Raw genomic sequence first — 19,673 nt, 5'->3', positions numbered from 1 at the left:
AATTTCAGATATGAGTCTTATGGACTTTCCTGCCTGGGCTGGCTTTGAATTTCAGTAGCTAGGATTATAGGTATGAACCACTGGTGTTTCGCTAATGCCTATCTTTTAATAGACCAATTCTTGTTATTTCTTCCCCTTCTAGGAAGTAGTTTTTCTTTTTTTTGTTCCTCTTCCTCCTCATTCTCTCCCTCCCTTCCTCCCTCCCTCTCTCTCTCTCCCCCACCCCCTCTGGTGCCAGTCCTGGGGCTTGAACTCAGGGCCTGGGTGCTGTCCTTGAGCTCTACCACTTGAGCCACAGCTTCATTTTCAGTTTTTTTTGGGTGGTTAATTGGAGGAGATAAGACTTTCATTGACTTTCCTGCCTAGGCTGGCTTTCGAGATCCTCAGATCTCAGCCTCCTGAGTAACTAGGATTATAAGTATGAGCCATTGGTGCTTGTAGTTTTTCTTCTCTCTTTCTCTGTAAGTCTGTCTAAATAAGTCATGGCTACCAGTATGTTATGGCACGCTTCCTAAGGCTGGGCTCCAAGGTAGCTCTCCCGTTCCCTCTCCTCTTGTTCCCTCTCCTTCCTCCCCTCTAGCTACAAAGTAGGTAACAGATATACAGTCTGAGGAAGAAGGGTAGAGGCTGCAAATCCCCACTGGGCTCCTTAACCCCAGGCAAATGCCAGTCCTGTGCTGGGCTCTCAACCCCATGTGATTTTTTTTTTCTGTTAATTCATTAAAACCACTGGAAAAACAGAAAAAAAAATTCCTTCCTCCTCTAAAAGGTTTCTCACAGGAAACCTTTGGCTAAAGATTGAATCAGGGCCTTTAATTTTAAAATTTAAAGTTTAAGTCAGACAGGATGGCACATGGATATAATCCTAGCCCTGGCCAGGCTGTCAGGAGGACTGAAGAGTTCCCAGTTCAATCTCAAGCGTAGGAGTCACAGTACAATTCTGTCTCAAGAACAATAACTTCATTATTGTTATGTCTTTTCTCTTTTCTCAGTGTTTTCGAGGTAGTAAAGGCTCACTGTAATCCAATCGGGGCAGCTGATTTTCCTTTAGTTGGGATGAACTGGAGATGATCCAGCCAAACCATACCTTTGGGAATGTGGATCCCATTCAACCCAACAGCTTTGGTCTAGAGGATGTAACCAATGGCAACAGAAGAAATCACAGCTATGTGGCTGGACCAGAAATGCATTCAGCCATTTGGACATGAGGCCTGCCTAGGGTAGCTGTGCTCCTTCACCACATGGCTTCCCCTTCATGTACAGGGCTATCATTTACAGGTCACCTATGGTTTAGTAAGTAGACTGGTGGCCTTGGGAACAACCTAGTGTTTCTGCTTATGTACCACCATGAAATCTCAAGTCCACGTGGGCCATGAGGAAAAGTCTGTAGCATCTCTGAAGGCCTGTGAAGTGCATCTAAGCTGAGAGGAACTGAAGTGCATAATGAAGGATTTTAGAACAAAAAGCCCGACCCCTCTCTAATTTTTAAATCAGAGATGCTTGCTGGCTTTTGCTGAGATACTGATTTGATTAGTAGCATTCTACGACACTACAGACATGAGATGTTGAGCTCACAAACGGATGATTCATTTCAAGATTTTGACACAAGAAAAGCACCTATCAATGGCATCCGGGAGGCTGGGAGATTCCCTGCATATAAATGGGACAGGCGATGAAGCCATTTGCTTATAGTTACAGTTCTGAAGCCAGGGACCACCCCACTGTGCTCTCTACCCTGGAGAAGTGACGGCGCGGCAGGAAACCGCTGGGATTAGATGCTCCTGCATTTGGACACCAAGATGCCGCCTCATTTATCTACCTGTGACAGGGGCAGTGCTGGAAGAGAATCAAAAGATGACAAATGGCTTCTGCTTTTAAAGGAGCTGTTCAGGCTGGGTGTGTACCCAGCGGGGACCAGCTTTTGTACCAGGAGCCAACACTTCCCCTTTTCTAAGGCCACGTTTTGGCACACACCAACCAGCAGATGACTGCTGTCTCTTTTCACCAATGGATTGCAAGACATGTGCTCTGCAAGGCTGAAATGCTGTCTTTGTGACGTGTGCAGCAGAGGGCAGAACCGCCCACACATGACTGAGGGAGGATGGCGGCTATGAAGCACAAGTTTCAGATGACAGGGAGCTTCCTCCAATCAAGGAAGACAGATACCAGGGGAATGATTTTTTGTGGGATTCAGAAGCAGAGGGAGATAGGGTGTCAGTCAATGACCCTGGGAGAGATTGACTCGTGTGACATATGTAGTCCCAAATGTCCAGCATGCCGGCCCCTAGAATGTTTTTGGGAACACAGAGTTGCCAACTTGTTGGACCTCTAAGTTCCCAGCTTCACTGGAAGCAGGAAGAAGACACATGGGTAATTTCAGCATGGCCTGCCTGAGCAAAAATTTAATCCTGTCAACCACATCTGCTCTGCAGCTGGCTGACAGTTGAGGATGCTTATTCTAGCCCTTGCTCCTTCTTCCCTACTAATGTGTCTTCTCTGTCGGCCCTCACGCTTCTGGAGATAAGCTGTCCTTAAGCAATCTAGTCTATCTCCACTCTGCCACGCACTGAATCCACAAGGTCTCACCATACTCAGGTGCTTAGATGCCAAGCGTTCTTCTATGATGCAGTCCTCTTTCCTTACTCTATTCTCCTGGCTACTTCTACTAGATAGGTACTATTTACTATCTCCTTTTCTTTTTGTAGATGAGGAAACAGGCACAGAGCAATGGAAGGATTGGCTGAAGGTTGCAAGGGAGTGTCAGAGTCAAAAATCAAGCCTAAGGCAATATGGCTGCAGGGCTCAGTTCTCAAATCTCTCGGCTACCTTGGCAACACAACATCCTTCAAACGCAGTGGCTGATATCCATGTGGGCACTGGCTCACTCAGGCCCCCTTCCTCCTGTTGCTTAACCTTCTAGAATCCAGTTGGTTGAAGTGTAGAGCAGACAGTGGAAATGAGAAGACAAGACACTTGTCTCTAACCCCCTATTTGTTTCTCAGTTCAAGCCGGATGGCTCAATGTTGTTCTGTTTGTGTTCAGGGTTCTACCTGAGAATGCCTCATAGATGGCGTCTGTTCTCCTCCTCAGTTGAGTACCTGGCCTCTCCTTTGGCACCTCCAGGCTCTGGCGATGCTCCTGCTGCCAGCGATTGATGTTCCCTGCCTAACCTCATTATACATTTCAGCTAAAAAAACGCCTATTTTCCACGTGGCAGCAAGGCATATTTATAGCACACACTGCATGCCAGGGTATTTTCACATTCATCACTCCTAAGAATAACCTTGGAGCACAATTGCCATACCCAGTCCACAAATGGACAAATGGGAATGGAAGGTCACACCGAGGACGCCCTCTCCCTGCAAATTGCCAGTCCAATCGTAAGGACTCCACAACTGCCAAATTGCCAGGTCTCTTGAGTTGCTTATATACAAGTCTCTCATTGAACTGCTTCCCTTCCCCCCACCCCCATTTCCTGTTTAACAAACTTATCTGGGGGCCTGTGAAGGAGAGATGTCATCAAGTTCAAGGTGTATCTGTGTTTGTACTCTAGCTCTTAGAATCCTAAGGAGGAGCTCTGGGTTCTGAGGGTGGGGGTAGTAATATTTAGCTTTCTGCCCAAACCTAGTCTCATTAGTAGGTTTATGTGCACGAAGCACACACCTAGTGTTTGGTCTGCACCCTTCTCTCATCGCCTGTTGTAACTAATGAGCAAGCCGAATGGGTTTATCCTCATGTAGAACACAACCAACTGCCTCCAGCACCTGCTGAAATGACCTTAACTTCTGTTCTAATAGAATCTGGTTAGCCAGGAAATGAAAGGGTGGTTCAGAACCCAGGGCAGACTGAATGATCTTCCTTCAGACTCAAAATCCTCAGAGTGCTTTTTAAATAGTTATTACAGAGGGCTTGGATTTCCTGTGAAGGAGACAGGAGAAAGGGAGGGGATATATTCATTGTACAAAGGACTGGAATTACAAACTGCAAATGGAAAACTTTCATAAAGGTACTCTGGCCTCCTGTAGCAGACACAGTGTTTTGTAGCTGCTGGGCATTTTCTCGTTAGGTCTCTGTTCATGGAATAGGCACTGGGAAGAAAGTCAGGAGTTGTGAGTTCAAGTCCTAGTTCTGCTGCTAGTCATTGTGTGACCTAGGCTGCTAAATTTATTTCTCTGGGCTTTCAAATCTTCAAAGCTACCCACTAGTGGGTCACAATGAGCAAGTAAGATATGTGGAATGTTAGGGACTCCTAAAGATAGAGGACCAACCTCGAAAGGTGGCTGTAAGGACAGAAGCCTCTTGAAGTGGTTCTGGGGAGGGGATTCCTTTTCAATGGAGAAACATTGATGAGAGGTGGCACGGGGGAGTGTGAGACCATGGAAGAAGAGTTTCTGTCCCAGCACGCAAAGATGGACAGAGCGCCCCCTATGGACGCCTTTGTTCATGTTTGTCCTGGAGTCGTTGCCCCATACCCAGTGTGATGTTCATAGTGGGTGCTCATCAACACCAGCCCAACTAGAGTGCCAAAAAAAGCTTCCGGTCCCTCTGCTGTAGAGCTTATTGGTGGAATGGAATCGAGGCTCTGAGGGAATTTCTGGAAATCTGAGTGTCAGGGAGACCAGCTGACACATACCTAAAGAACCCAGATAAGATGGTCAATGCCACCTAAATGTCCCATTTGAATGTGCATTTTTGCCACCTCGCATGGGTAGAGAATAAAGCATCTGAACTAAGAGAAATCTGGCATATGGGTTTCAGATTCCTCAAGAGTAGATCTTACAGCCTGGACCTTTTCACCCTCTCCCCAGCTTCTTTTTGCCCCATTAATTCCCATTTTTCCTCAATGACATCATCTCACCATGAGGAATCCACTAGAATCACACCTCTTTCAGTTTTCCTGCATCAGATTATCGCCTCTCAGATATTTCCCAGATTCCTGCCAGTGGTTTCCTGCCACCAGCTAAATCTCCCTGACAGCTCGTGACATTCCGTGTAAACTGCAGCCTTTAGCAGGACTTGCACTTGGGATTGTCGCCTGGGCTTTGTGCAACCTTCACCAGAAACACATGTGCACTGCAGCACCACTGCTCGGTTCAGATCTGGCTGGTGGCGGGAAGTGACAGTTTGGGCTGGGGAGGAGATGCTATCTGTGGGGATTTCCCCTTTAAAAATGCACAGGCAGAGCCTGCCGGAGCCATTCAATATTCATAAATGGAACTCGGAGATGGTGTTCCTGTTCCGCCAAGAGCAATAGCTATTTATCATGGCAAATGTCTGAAAGAGTTGTACGTACAATGCTTTGCTTGGTGCTGTAAATTATGGTATACAGAAGATTAAACTTAAGCCTAATGCTACCCTTGAGCTTCAACAGCTGAGGCCTATAAATGGCTACCCGTTAAGAGGAGAGAATCGCTTTCCCGGTTACTATTTAAAAGTGTATCTCTATTAAAAGCTCGTCTTAAACATAAATGACTAGGAAGCCCGACCCGGCCTCAGGCAGGCTCTTCGTCACAGTGCTGACTCACTGAGCCACGTCTGGATGACACAGGGAAAGAAAGACCCAAGACTTGACCTCAGGAGGGAAGGCGGTGGACTGGAGGCAGAGGACTCCACAGAGTGCTGAGTAAACGCCAATTTCAGCCAGTGGGACCTGGTCTAGCAAGAAGACAGAGAGGACTAAATAAAAAAGTTCCAGATCCTGAGCTCCAACCACAGCAGAGAGAATGTTTCTTCTGTCCTGGGAATGACCAGGGAGCCCTGCTAACGCCCTAGTTTTCCAAGTTGGACAGTATTCTCCAAGCACCTGTGCACTCACATGGCCCAGAGGAGGTGTGAGAATACACAGCCCCCTGAATGATGATTTGCCTTCTCATAAGATCTCCAGCTGATCTACATGTACAGCCAAGCATGAGAACCGAGGAACAGGAAAGCAGGTATTGGCAGTGGAAAGGAGGCCTGTCATGGTCCCGTGGACATTATGACAAATCCGACTGTCAAACTAGGCTTCTAATGGTGATCCATAGGACTCAAAATTCAGCTATGTCTAATCCTACTTTAGAACACTTTGGAAGGAACTTGAGATATGGAGTTTTATGAGATGAGAGTAAATATATCATTATGACCTTGAGAGATGGCCCAAAGCACCTCAGGGTGTAAAACAGAATTAGAAAAATGTTCATGCCTGCAAAATTAACCCAGGGGCCTCTATTCCTACTGAGTTAGTAAGCTGAGAATGCATTACCTGTGCTATGATTTCAATTCTTTGTTGTAATTAAGTGGGTAAAGTATGCAAAGGTCTTTGGGTTGTTTGTGGAGATAGAGATCATCCATAGTGGTTTTATTTTTAAACTGTAATCTTTGTTAGAAAATTTTTGCATGATAAAATGTAGCAGTAATCACTGAATAATAAATAAAATGTATTGTGGCCAGGCTGGGAAGGTGGCTCAGTGGTAGAGCGCTTGCCTTGCATGCCTAAGGCCCTGGGTTTGATTCCTTAGCAACACATAAGCAAAAAGAAAAAAGCCGGAAGTGGCTCAAGTGGTAGAGCGCTAGCCTTGAGCTGAAGAGCTGAGGGACAGTGCCCAGGCCCAGAGTTCAGGCCCCACGACCAGAACCAAAAAAAAAGTATTGTGGCCAAGGAAACAAAGGGAAAAATAAAGAGAGGGTAAAAAAGAAAGTTTTGCTAACTTAATGGAAGGCATCAAAGGAGAATATAAAAAGCAAGGCAAACAATTGGGCACTGGTGGCTCATGCCTGTACCTAAAAGGCCCATATCAGAGGATCATAGTTCAAAGTCAGCCTAGACAGGAAAACCCATGAGACTTTTATCTTCAATAAACTACCAAAAAGCCAGAAGTGGAACCACTGTGGCTCAAGTGGTAGGGCGCTAATCTTGAGGGACAGGGCCAAAGCCCTAAGTTCCAGTCCTAGGACCAGCATAAAGAAAAAAAAAAGTGAGGTAAACAGAAATACAAATTAAAGCCTGAAATAAGTCCCAATGTATCAAGTCATCACAATAACTATAAATGGATGAAACTCACCTATTAAAAGTTTGGATTTTTAAAGGCCAGATATAGCTGGACATTGGTGGCTCACACCTGTAACCCTAGCTACTCAGGAAGCTGAGATCTGAGGATCATGGTTCAAAGTCCGTCCAGGCAGGAAAGTCCATGAGACTCTTATCTTGAATTAACCACCAGAAAACAGGAAGTAGGGGAGGAGGGGGAGTGTAGTTGTGGAGGTGGGAGGGAAGGGATGGTAGGGAAAAAAAAAAGGAGGAGGCAACAATACTTGATAAGAAATGCACTCTTTACCTTGCTCAAGTAACTGTAACCCCTTGTACAGGATTTTCACAGGAAGTGGCTGTGGCTCAGAACTCTAGCCTTGAATAAAAAAGCTCAGGGATAGTACCCAGGCCATGAGTTCAAGCCCCACTACTGACAAAAAAAAAATTGCTGGATGCTGGTGGCTCACATCAGGAGTCTGAGATCTGAGGACTGCAATTTGAAACCAGCCCAGGCAGGAAAGAACGTGAGACTCTTATCTCCAATTAATCTCCAGAAAACCATAAGTAGAGCTGTGGGTTCAAAGTGGTGGAGCACTAGCCTTGAGCAAAAGAGCTCAGGGACAGTGCTCAGGCCCTCAATACCTATACCCATACTGTCTTACCCCGACCCCACCAGAAAAAAGAAAAGCCAGATATATACTGCTTATAAGAGAGATACCTAAAACAAAATGATACTGAAAATGTTGGAGATAAAAGACTGAAAAGAGATAAGTGAGCCAAATATGTATTGACCAAAAGACAATTAGAAAGCAATGTCCATCAGATAAAATCGAACCTACGGTAGGGCACTCATTCATAGTTATCACCACCAAAAAGACATGACTTTTAAGCACTCAATTACACAGTGTTAAAAATGATAAAACAAGCCATCAGAGATTGACATCCTACAAAAATCACAGACTTAATACTCCTTTATCAGAAATTAGAGTGAGCAGATAAAAAACTGAGGATATACAAAATGTGAACAAAATAATAAGTATAGATCCCTGGACACAAATTTGGCAACCATAGAAGAGAAATTTACAAAAGCTGACAATACATTAATTAATCACAAAGAAGTATTATAAGTTATAAAAAGGATAACTTGTATCTAACATTCTCTGAGCACCATAAATGGAACTAAAAATCAAAAATAAAGTAGTGAGGTCAATCCTTTACCAACCTTTACAACTAAACTAAAATCACATTGTCTAAATTACCACTTGGCAGTGGTGTGATTTTATTCTGCGTGGTGTAGTTGCTATGGGACCATGTTAATTTACATGACATTTATCATGAGTATCACAAGAAACAGGAAACTCTTAGACCATTATAGCTTCATTATTTTGTACTTCGAACTAAATTCTAGCCCAAATGGAGGGTAAAGTACCTGACAACCAGAAAAATAGAAGAGATTCATGAGTTAATGATAACTTCTTCCTACACTACTAGTGGCTGTTCTTGATGCACTCCTTAGCCCATGCCCTGTTCTTCTACATGATACTCATCTCTCCTGGCTGGCCAGTGCTCCTTGCATGAACAGACTGTCCCTAAAAGTGCCTCTGGGAAAGGTGCTACTTAACTGATAGGGCATCTTACAATTAATAGCCTCCTGGAATCAAGAAAATGTTATAGTTATCAGTGTGCATGGGATCTTTTGTTTGCTCTTTCACAGGACCAAGAACCTTTTCTTTTTATTTTATTTCTTTTGTCAGTCATGGGGCTTGAACTCTGGGCCTGAGCGCTGTCCCTCAGCTCTTCAGCTCAAGGTGAGTGCTCTACCACTTAAGCTACAGCGCCACTTCTGGTTTTCTAGTGGTTTATTGGAGATAAGAGTTTCATGGACTTTCCTGCCAGGGCTGGCTTTGAACCATGATCCTCAGATCTCAGCCTCCTGAGTAGCTAGGATTACAGGCGTGAGCCACTGGCACCTGGTTTTTTTTTTCTTTTCTTTTTGTTAGTCCTGTGGCTTGAACTCAAGGTCTGGGCACTGTCCCTGAGCTTCTTTTGCTCATGGCTAGCACTCTACCACTTGAGCCACAGCACCACTTGCGGTCTTTTCTGAGTAGTTTACTGGAGATGAAAGTCTCATAGACTTTCCTACCTGGTCTGGCTTGGAACAATGATCCTCAGATCTCAGCTGCTTGAGGATTACAGGCATGAGCCATGAGTGCCCAGCTATCTAAGAAAATTTTCTATTTTGGTGCTGGTACTAGGGTTTGAACTCAGGACCTCAAGCTTTTCTTTGGCTTTTTTACTCACAGCTGGCACTCTGCCATTTAAATTTCTTAAAGAGTGAGGAAGGCTGCCTGGGCGTTACATGGGAAAAATACAGTTTCAGATATCTTGGAGAAGAGAGCACTCCCTCAAGATTTCCCTACCCCTAAACCAAAACCAGATGTATGGCTCCTCTTCCACCTGTGCTATTGTAAAATGAATTAAGTACTAAAAAAGAAAATCCAAGACTTGGGGTAAAGCTCTTACCAAGCATGCATGAGGCCTTGGCTTCAATTCCTAGCACTGTTGAAGAAAAAGAAAGAAAAAAAAGAGAAAAACTCAAATAACTTAAAAAAAACGAATGGAATCTGGGATCATGTTAATATTGATCAAATGACACTGATGACAGGTCTGTGAGTCTGGTGGACAAGCAGGGGTGGGGAAAGAAGTAGAAAAATAAGACTGAGAACCAAAGCTTGTGCACTGGACACCCACAGAGGTCAACCCAGGCCCTCAGTTTCTTGGCTCCCTAACATTTTCAGAGCAAGGCAGTACTCAGGGTATCTCCAGGCTTCCACACTGGTCTCCCAGCTCTTCTCTGCAATACTGTAATCACCATCACCTTCTTTGAAGAGCAGATGAGATAAAGTTTGGCAGTGGAGGCTAAAAATTCCAAGCCCTAGGGACTCACATAGTAAGTATCCAAATATGATTGGGACAGCCAGGCTGAGAAACAGGTCTACTTTTTATTGTAAAAATACTGTATAGAGGGGTTACAATTACATGAGCAAGGTAATGAATCCATTTTCTATTGAGCATTGTTAAACCCTCCTCTATAGTTCCCCTAACATTTTTAATTTTAATAATTAATTATAATAAAGCTACTTTCCGGCCCCTACCTCCTCCGATGCACTGGTAAACTCTATGTGGGTGGAATCAACGCTAGGATGACGGAGCTGAGAGCAAGCATGTCACTACATCATGGATCAGTTAGGGTCATCGTCAAGGCAACCATAGTATATTGATGGGTACTCTGGAGTGCTCCCTGGTTAAGAAGGCCTATGTAAGAAGGTACCGGTTTCAAAACCACAAAACCAGGCTTGTTTCAGAAAACCACCTCTCTGGAAAACGCTCAGGAATTTGAAGAAATAATTCAGGGAAGAAAAAGGTAAGTTATCCGTGATGACAATAACAAGAGTTTGCCGACAACCCAACCTTTGAGAGAACTCTGCCACTCCAAGGTTTGTAAAACAAAGAGCTCAGATGATTCCTCTGGAAAAATTTGTGAGTCATTGCTTGGGAAGTGGGACTGATCATGAAATTGCTGATTTCCTCTTTCATCATTTATTCCCCCTCCCACCCAATTTACATCCCCCCTCCCTCCCCCCCCCCCCCCCATGGCCCTATTTATTTCACACATGTCTTCTCTATAGCACTCAGTGCTACATTCAACTGACACCAGTTTTCAGAAGTGTCTGGCTTTGTAAAGAGCAACACAAAGGTCCTGAACAACTGCAATCTCTGCTACTGCCTCCATCCAGAAGGCCCTTCATGGTGAGCTGCCACATCCATTTAGCAGCACCTTTTTCCTGAGGGAAAGTGAAGGAAAGCCTGCCACAGGAACCACATGATGGGAGCAGGCACTCAGAAACATCTTCCAAAACCAGAGTACTCCTGAGGCAAGCCTGCACACGCTGGCTGGTACACAACTGTCAGAGGTAGCACTCGGTGACCTTGGCCAAGGGAATCTGTGAGGCAGAGGAGAGGCCAGGAGTGAGATCTCTGTCATGAAGGCTCCCAGTACTTATGGCTAGGAGATAGAGCTCTTTCCACAGCCACATTCTCTCCAACTGTTGGAAAAGATCTTTGTTTCTCTGCTCAGACACCAGATCAAGGATGGGGCTTGTGTCTGCAGCCCTATTACCAGGACTGAAAATTGCATTGCTATTGTTGTTGTTGTCTGGTGGCAGTAGACGGATCTGGAGAAAAACCATGCGACTCCCATGTGAAATGGATACGCTTTTGGTTTTGACTCCAACACTGCTTGGCACTTTAAAATTCTAATGACTGATGTGCAGCTCTGGGAGGTGCCTTGGCTCCATTTCCCAAAGATGTGTGTACACCAAACTCTGGCTCTCTGTGTCTGGATTTACTCTTCCAGAGAAAGGACACTGTTTTGGGAAATGCTGCTGGACTCTTTGCTGAGAATGGGGACAGTTCCAAATGACTTTTGGAATGAGGGCTATGGCTGTGGTGACATTCTTCCCTGGGATTTAAGTAAAGCCATGTCTGTTTCCCTCATTCCCCTGGGTTGAGATGGGCTCTGAGGAATGCGACAGGACAGGAGCGGCTTGTACAGGGTAAGGCGGTGCCAAGGATGAGTCAGAAGTCAGGGGGTCATGGTACAGTGAGATGCTCCAGAAATCAGCTGTGCTCTAGGATCAAAGCATCCAGCCCACTCTCCCTGAGGAAGGGTGTCAGCCTGCATGGACCTTCCCCACTGTAACAAAACAGCCAGAGCTTCCAATGAATGTACTTTTTTGCATGTGGCTGTTGGCTTATTCACAACTGGAAAGCCAATTTTCCTTCCTTGCTGGCTTCTTCCTTTCTTCCTTCCAAGTTATTTATTTTTCCTTTGAATTATATTTTTGTTACCTTTAAGTAGTTGTACAAAGGAGTTGCTACTCAACAAAGCATTTTATGAATACAATGAATCTTGAGCGATGTCAGCCCTTTCATCAAGATTCATTAAAAAATATTTATATGGAACATCAAGCCTTTTAGAGATCCAGTACTGACTGTGTTAATTCATGTAATTCAGTGGGAAGCACAACAGAATTCCTGGCACCTCGAAACTCTTCGTCTGCCTGTGTGTATGTGCTTATTTGTGGGTGTACATATGTGTAGGGGATGGAGAAGTCACCATGAATGGCAGCACTGGAGAAGTAGAAGGTGCTAAGGAGTACTTGAACTTGGTGAAGTCTTTTTCCTTCTGCCTGTTTGTTTCAAACACATGTAGGTGTTGATGGTAAGCCAACATGTGCTCTATGCTGGGCCTTACAGATGTACGGGCATGGGCCCAGCCCCCAGCGGCTCTGTGTGGTGTAGGTAACTCCACGGCCCTGTCACCGCTGCTATGGTACTCAAGGAGGCAGGTGGTAGAGCTGCTAGTTTACAATTTGGTTGGATAGCAGCTGAGCTCAGCATAAACGCAGATCAAACACATATGGCACTACTAGGCTAACAAGAAGTTGGTTTGGTGATGTAAAAATGGAGTCAGCTTGGGCTGGTAGAGGAATGCTTGCCTAGTGTGCATAAGGCCTTTGGATCCCCACCACTGCAAGTAGAGGCGATGTTTCTTTCCTGACATACAATGAACTGATGATTGATCATTTTACTGTGTGGCGTAAGTAATAGAGCACTTGCTTAGCAAGTGCAAGGCCTTGAGAATTCAAACACAAGTACTGTGGGAAAAGAAATCCTAAAAATGAAGTTACTTGCACTTGGAAAAAAAGAATCCCAAACAACTAAAATGGTTATTGTCAAAATCAACTTCAGGTGGCCTGTCTAGCAGCCTCTTCCCTCTTCTTCTGTCACTAACATCTGGCATTGGACATGGCTGATGAAACTTTCTTCTTTTCCCTTCCATGTTGACGGTCTTGGCTACTTTTCCTGATAGATCAGCGACCGCTGCCCTTAAAGCTAAGTAACTGTTGTCTCCTTCTTTTTCCAATCCAATCCAATATACAAGCAAACTAGTCAGTCATCATGTTTCCAAAAGAGATCTCAAATTGATCTCTCCACCTTCACAGATGAAGATACTAGCCCTACTAAGTTTCCTCTGCTATTTGGTAGCCAGAATGAACTACAACCCCTCTGCCCCCCACTCAGGTCAGATTATATTTTTTCCTTACTTAACATCTTCCAGGGCTGTCCCACACGATCCAGAATAAGTCCCAGTCTCCAGACTGTGACCTGCCAGATGGTCTGTGTCCTTGCCATGGCTCTGAAGCCGTCAAGCATGTTCTGTCTGTTTTTACTCTTGCTTTGTTTTCTGTTTGGAGAACCTCTTGTGCCAGCTCTTCAAACGGTTTAATTATATATTCATATTATTTAATACATCTGATCATAAACTTCAAGAAGTCTGTCTTACTGTATGTGTAGTGCAACAATGCCTGGCACATAGTAGGTATGCAATTAATCTTTTTCAAACAAATGAATCAAAACTATGAGGCAGATAATCTACCAAATTTAGCCATCAAGAAATAGGCCTTAGAAAGTGGTGCTGTAGCTCAAAGTGGTAGAGCATTAGCCTTGAGTTGAAGAGCTGAGGGACTCCAGGCCAAGAGTTCAAGCCCCATGACCGACAAAAAATAAAAACAAAAACAAAAACAAAGAAATAGGCTTTGGGTTGAATGGGCACAGTAGCATATGTCTGCAATTCTAGCTACTTGGGAGGCAGAGATCAGGGGACTGGGGTTTGAGGAAAACCTGAGGAGTTGGTGAGACCTTATTTCAACCAATAATTCTTGACAGAAGGTACCTGCTTATCATCCAAGCTATATGGGAAGTATAAATGGAAGGATCAAGGTCTAGACTGGCATGGGCAAAAAAAAAAAAAAGAGACCTTGTCTAAAAATGGCTAAAAAGAGGTGGGGGGCATGGTTCAAGAGGTAGAGCACCTACCTACAGAATGGGAGACTGGGTTCAAACCTCAATATAGCCAAAGATAAAAAATAGGCCTTCATAAAATTATAAGTAGAAGTGAATCTTCCAATTAAATATAGATTCAATAATTCTAAGATTATGAAGATCTTATTAATCTATTTCCAAATACGAGCCAAACTATTACATCTGCTTTACATTTATCTGCATTTGTTTTTTTTACTCAACTCAGAGAAATACGCAAAATGGGAATTTTGTTGAACATGAAGGAAATTATCTATATTGTTTCTGGGTCTCATGAGCCAGCTTGTTTGCTGGAGATAAACCACTAAAGAGAATGAATGGGAGATGTATAGTACCCACATAACCTCTTCTATCAACTTCTCTCTTTTACTTTGGATGCTTAAACGTCTACTTCAAATGCTGCAGTCAGGACCCTAAAACACACTCACAATTGTTGAATTATTCCTCTTTTCCTCAAGATTATGTCCAAGTCCTTTGCCCACTCAAATAGGCAGACAAGATCACTGCCATGGGTTAGAAAGCACCTGCCATTTCCCCTACATACACTATGCAAGGGATGAAGACGACCAACATCAAAGTTGTGTGTGTGCTGTGGGTGACTGTGGTACGGACACTCTAGGGTTTAGGCTGGAATCCTGGTTCAGCTACTTATCCTGGTTTTCAACAAGTCTAGTAAATGCTTTTGGGTGTGGATAGCAAACCAGCTGCCCTTAAAATGGGGACAGGACTACATGAGCCATGGAAAGGCTTTGTGCACAGAACGTACTCAGGAGTATACTAACTGTGTTGCTACTCATCCACCCTTCATAAGTGGGGTTAAAAGAAAAGCCAGGGTTTGGGGCTAGGTCAGAAAGTCATATTCTCAACTTAGTATTACTAATTTGAATACTAGCAAGTTCAAAATATCAAAACCCAAAGTGGAGAAAAACAGAGGTATACTTTATTGTAGATTAAATTGTTAACTCTTGATCTAATGTATTAATTTTGTTAACCATTTGTTAATTGGTTCTTCACTTTCTTCCTTCAAAATGTCTTTCAGTTTAATATAGGGATTTCTTTAAGAAATTGTGAGACTGTGGAAAGATGGAAGAAAAAACAATAAATAGCAGACCTTGTATCTGACCATAAGAACCACAAAATATCTATCAGCCCCAGGAGCTAATTCTGGATTTGGGGAGATATATATATATATATATATATATATATATATATATATATATATTTTAAATGCCAGTAGTAGAACTTGAACTTATGGCCTATTCCTTAGCTTTTTTGCTCAAGGTTGGTGCTCTACCACTTAAGCCACAGGTCCACTTGTGGTTTTTGGCTGTTAATTGGAGATAAGAGTCTCACAGACTTTTCTGCCAGTGCTGGCTTTGAACTGTGATCCTCAGATTTCTGCCTCCAGAGTAGATAGGATTACAGACTGGAGCCCAGCCAAATTCAAGTTTTTAAAACTCCTAACAATATTAAGTTTGCACAAATTCACATGTTCTTGCCAAATCTTATTAACTAATGTTGTCATACTTGACAAAGAACATGTTTGACAAGACCAATTTCCTTTAATTATTTTATCCTTCTCCGGTATTTAAAAAAAACATCTCTAAAAGACAACTAACAATAATAACAACAAAAATTTCATTTCAAAAACCAAATCCAACTTAATTGACTCAGAAAACAACCCCTCCAAAGCTCCATACTGTGGCCATCGGTCCCTTCAGAAAGGCAGTCCTGGCAGGCTAATTAGCTGGCAAAGGTACCCTGGAGCCTCAGGAGGCTTGGGGCCCTGATATCCACAGGAACTCGCTTTCTGTAGGGCTCTGAGGCACAAATGGTTTGTCATTTCCTCAACCAGAGGTCACCTGGAGATAGGATGAAAAAGGAAACGAAACCCCACAGAAGGCAGGAGGGTTTGGAATCTCACTAATTAGGTTCCCACACATAGCATTGCTGGGTGGGCTGTTGGTACCCAACCCGTGTCAGCATCTGGATGCGCCAGAAGGAGTGAGGTGCCAGCCAGGACATGCCATGCCTCACTCTGGGAGCGCGTCGCTGCCACTCATTTATTTTGCCACTCAGCCTCTCTGCTGTAGCTCACAGTTCATTAAATCCCGCTGTATCACTATCAACATGCAAAACAGCTACTTGAAGGGCATTCAAAATATAATCCCCCTTTCTGAGAAAGGGGAGATGTTGAATCCTCTTGTGTTGAGTGAATGCCATCAAGTTCTTTGGTTTTTATGTGGTAGTAATCACCAAGGATTATTTATCTCAGTCTGATGGGTGGGGTGTGGAATTGCATGGTCTCTGCTTAGAGGATGAGCACCAAAGGTAGTTCAAACATTCTGTAGTTACATGTTCTTTCTCTCTTTCTCTCTCTCTCTTTCCTTCCTTCCCCTCCCTCCCTCCTTTCCTTCCTTCCTTCCTTTCTTCCTTCCCTTTCTTCTCTCTCTCTCTTTCTCTCTCTCTCTCCCTCCCTCACTCCCTTCCTTCTTTCCTTCCTTTATTTCTCTCACTCTTCATCCCTCCCTCTCTCCTTTTAACTTTTTTTTTTTTGTGGTGGAAAGGATTGCAAGTTCATGATCTTTTTTTTTTTTTTTCCTCGAGTACTACAGAGTTTGAACTTAGGGTCTCATGTTTGCTAGATAGGATCCATATGCTGAATCCACTTTTCTTTTGCTTTTTAGGATGGAGTCTTATGCTTTTGCCTGGGGCCAGCCTTAAGTGTAATTCTCCTAACTATATGCCTCCTTCAAGTAGCTGGGGGGTGGGGAGTATAGGTCTAAGGTGGACCTTGAATTAAGATTCTTCTGATCTCCACCTCCTGAGTAACTGGGATTATAGGCATCTGTTACTGGACCTTGCTCAATTTCATGGACTTCTATAAGATAAGCCTCTGAAGAGAGATGAATTTGATGACTGCTTCTATACAAGTTGAGACAGGCAAATTACTGCATGTGGCTGTGATTCTATAGACATTAATAGTGCGTACATGCGTGCATACACACAAACACACACACATACATACCTTTCACTTTGGAAAAAGTATAACTACAGGCAAGCACAGGACTTAATATGACAAACAGGGCATGCTGTATTTTATGGCAGTAGTTCCCCAATGAAGAGATGCCAGAGACTTGTTGGCTGTAGGGATAAGGCATGAGACAACCTGCTATTCTGTGATAATATGGAACAGGGAAGCTGTTCCTCACTCTTCTGTAACACACAGGAGGCTCCACCACAAAGAATAACATGGCCCTGCACAGCAGAAGGGGTCCTGCCAAGAGCCCTGCTTTACAGTAGTTAGTTATGCAAATATAGTGGTAAGTAAGGATGGAGAAAATCATATTCCTCTCACTTAGGCAGATCATGCAGCTTCGTAACTGTTCAACCCAATCCCAAAACCACAACTTGGATCTACCTCTTAGCCTTTCTAATTATATACTATTCCAAATCGATTAAAAACATCACTATTGACATTTGGAAAAATATAAACACAAAATTACTGAAAGCAATAGAGTGTTTCCCCCCTTTAATTAGATGCTATTCCAAATCGATTAAAAGCACCACTACTGACACTGGAAAAAAAGGTAAATGCAAAATTACTAAAAGCAATAAAGTATTTCTTTTTCCATTATAGGCACCTTGCATTTCTTTGTCTCAGTCCTCTGCATGCAAACAGCAGACCTTCCTGTCATAGCAGTTCATCAAGCTGCACCTTGGGATGAACCAGCTGGGATGGACAGAGGTTCCTGCTGAGTGGAATTGGGAATCCTTGTTCCCTTCTTTCTACAATTATCCTGACCTTATCAATTCACCTACAGAACTTTGTAAACAAACAGATCTCATAAAACCCCAGGTCTTATGGGCAAAAGCTTGCAAAGCATCCTAAAAAGCTCTGGGTACGAACTCAGAAGCAGATCCAAGCAGGCCAGCACAGGTGTGTGTGGCCCAGACTGTGCGTGGCTCCATCTGTACACCAAGCAAATGGGTTTCCAGGCAGTGACTGTGTCTGCAGCACCAGCTTGGGCACAGAGTCAGGAACAGAGGGACTTGGCCAGTCCTGGGACAAGGCGGCATTGCTGGGAACCTACGTGATACTGGAGCACCATGGCGTTTCTGAAGGTGCTGACACTGGGGCCTAATGGGAATGTACACCAATATTTGCAAAGCCAAATCCTCAGCACTCGGGGCAGATGTAATCACACTCTGCCTGCCAATATGGGAAGCCAAAGTGAATCACCGGTAAGAGTCCACAGGCTGACCTCGGTGCGTGTCCCCTGAGACACAAGAACGAAGACAGGAAGCAGTTGACTAAAGTGGTTTCTCATTTTTTATAAGAAACTTTCAACTTAATAAAAAAAAGCCACATTTTATTGACAATAATAGCTACTCTCTTTATTTCCTTTCCAGCGAGCCAGCACACTATGTGGACTTTCTCACAATAACTCCGCCAGGCAGAAACTGGCATTCTTATTGCACACATGAGGAAAATGAGGCTCAAAAGGTCGTGTGATTAGCCCAAGGTCACACAGCTAGGAAATGGTTAGGTGTTTTTGTTTTTGTTTTTCCTTAATCTTCTTTGTCCCCAAGTCCTGGCACAGAGCTGCTAAGTCTTTGTAATGTCCTGAGAGACTGCGAATGAAGTATCTTTTGTGATGGTTGATCTTAGTTCCCAGTTTCCAGACAGGGCTTCTGAGATCCTAGAAGCCCTTTTGTATACTGAAGAGGTGACTGATGGCCAAGTTCTCGGGTATGTTCAGATTGGGGATTGGTATCCAGAAAGACCAAGATAAAGCTAGAGGATTGGAAAGTTTGGTTCCAGCTGATACAGAAATTGAGTTGGTCACCAATGGCCTGTACTTCAATCAATCATGCCTATTCAATGGAACTTTCCAAATACCCCAAAAGGCAGAATCCCCAAGATGGGTGAATGTATCCATGTGTTGGAAGTATACTTCTAATTCACTTCATAATAAGGGACAGAAGTGCCTGTGTTCAGAGCCCTCTGGAACTTACCATTTGCATCCTTTATATAAATACTATTATTAATTATACAACAACAACAACAACAACTACTACTACTACTACTAATTATAATACAACAGAAAGCCTCCCTGAGGTCTGTGAGTCATGCAATCAATTTATTGACCCGGAGGAGGGGTTGTAGGATCCCTGCTTTGTAGCCACATCAGGCAGGAGTATGGTTACCAGGACTGCTGCCTGGGATTGACAGGCATGTGAAGCAGAATCACTTTGGTGGAGCTGAAATTTAACCTGTAGGGATTGTGCTAACTCTGAATGGTTAGTGTCAGAGTCAAATTGAATCATAGGACACCCAGGTGGTGTTGGCAGGAACTGTTGGTATAAAAATCCCACATATTTGGGGTCAGAAGAGTCTCCACAACTGACTGTACACACACACACACACACACACACACACACACACACACACACACACACACACTTTTAGTTCTGTGGATATTATGAGGGAAGAATTCTACCCAGCTGGAGAGAAGGGGAGAGGAAGGGTCTCATACCAGTCATGTTAACCCTAAACCCCAGGAGGCAGGCAGAGCAAACCAGTTCAGAAAAAGAAGGTGTGACATGCACTAGGTCACACAGTTAGTGTGGAAATCTGTTCATCACCAAAGCCATGTCATCTCCACTAGAGCAATACACATCAAGTGACAGCTATAGCGCCCTGGCTATGGGGCTAGAA

General features: G+C 43.8%; 1 protein-coding gene across 3 annotated transcripts in view; it reads right to left on the bottom strand.

Annotated features, from left to right (window-relative positions):
- The window catches only part of LOC105999670 (ataxin-7-like protein 1), a 109,371-nt gene that overhangs the window by 4,475 nt on the left and 85,223 nt on the right, over positions 1-19,673 (bottom strand). Inside the window, exon 4 of one of the 3 annotated variants that reach the window (XM_013034745.1) lies at positions 14,945-15,024. The exons of the other annotated variants lie outside the window; for them this stretch is intronic. Within the exon in view, the coding sequence (XP_012890199.1) occupies positions 14,987-15,024 (38 nt within the window). The 3' untranslated portion in view covers positions 14,945-14,986. Of the gene's footprint in view, positions 1-14,944; positions 15,025-19,673 lie in introns of those variants that run through there. 3 annotated transcript variants of the gene reach the window in all.

Source organism: Dipodomys ordii, unplaced genomic scaffold (genome assembly GCF_000151885.1).
Source record: "Dipodomys ordii isolate 6190 unplaced genomic scaffold, Dord_2.0 Scaffold195, whole genome shotgun sequence".
Classification (NCBI taxonomy): Eukaryota; Metazoa; Chordata; class Mammalia; order Rodentia; family Heteromyidae; genus Dipodomys; species Dipodomys ordii.
Note: the sequence above shows the minus strand (reverse complement) of the source record. Positions and strands in the feature narration are given on the sequence as shown.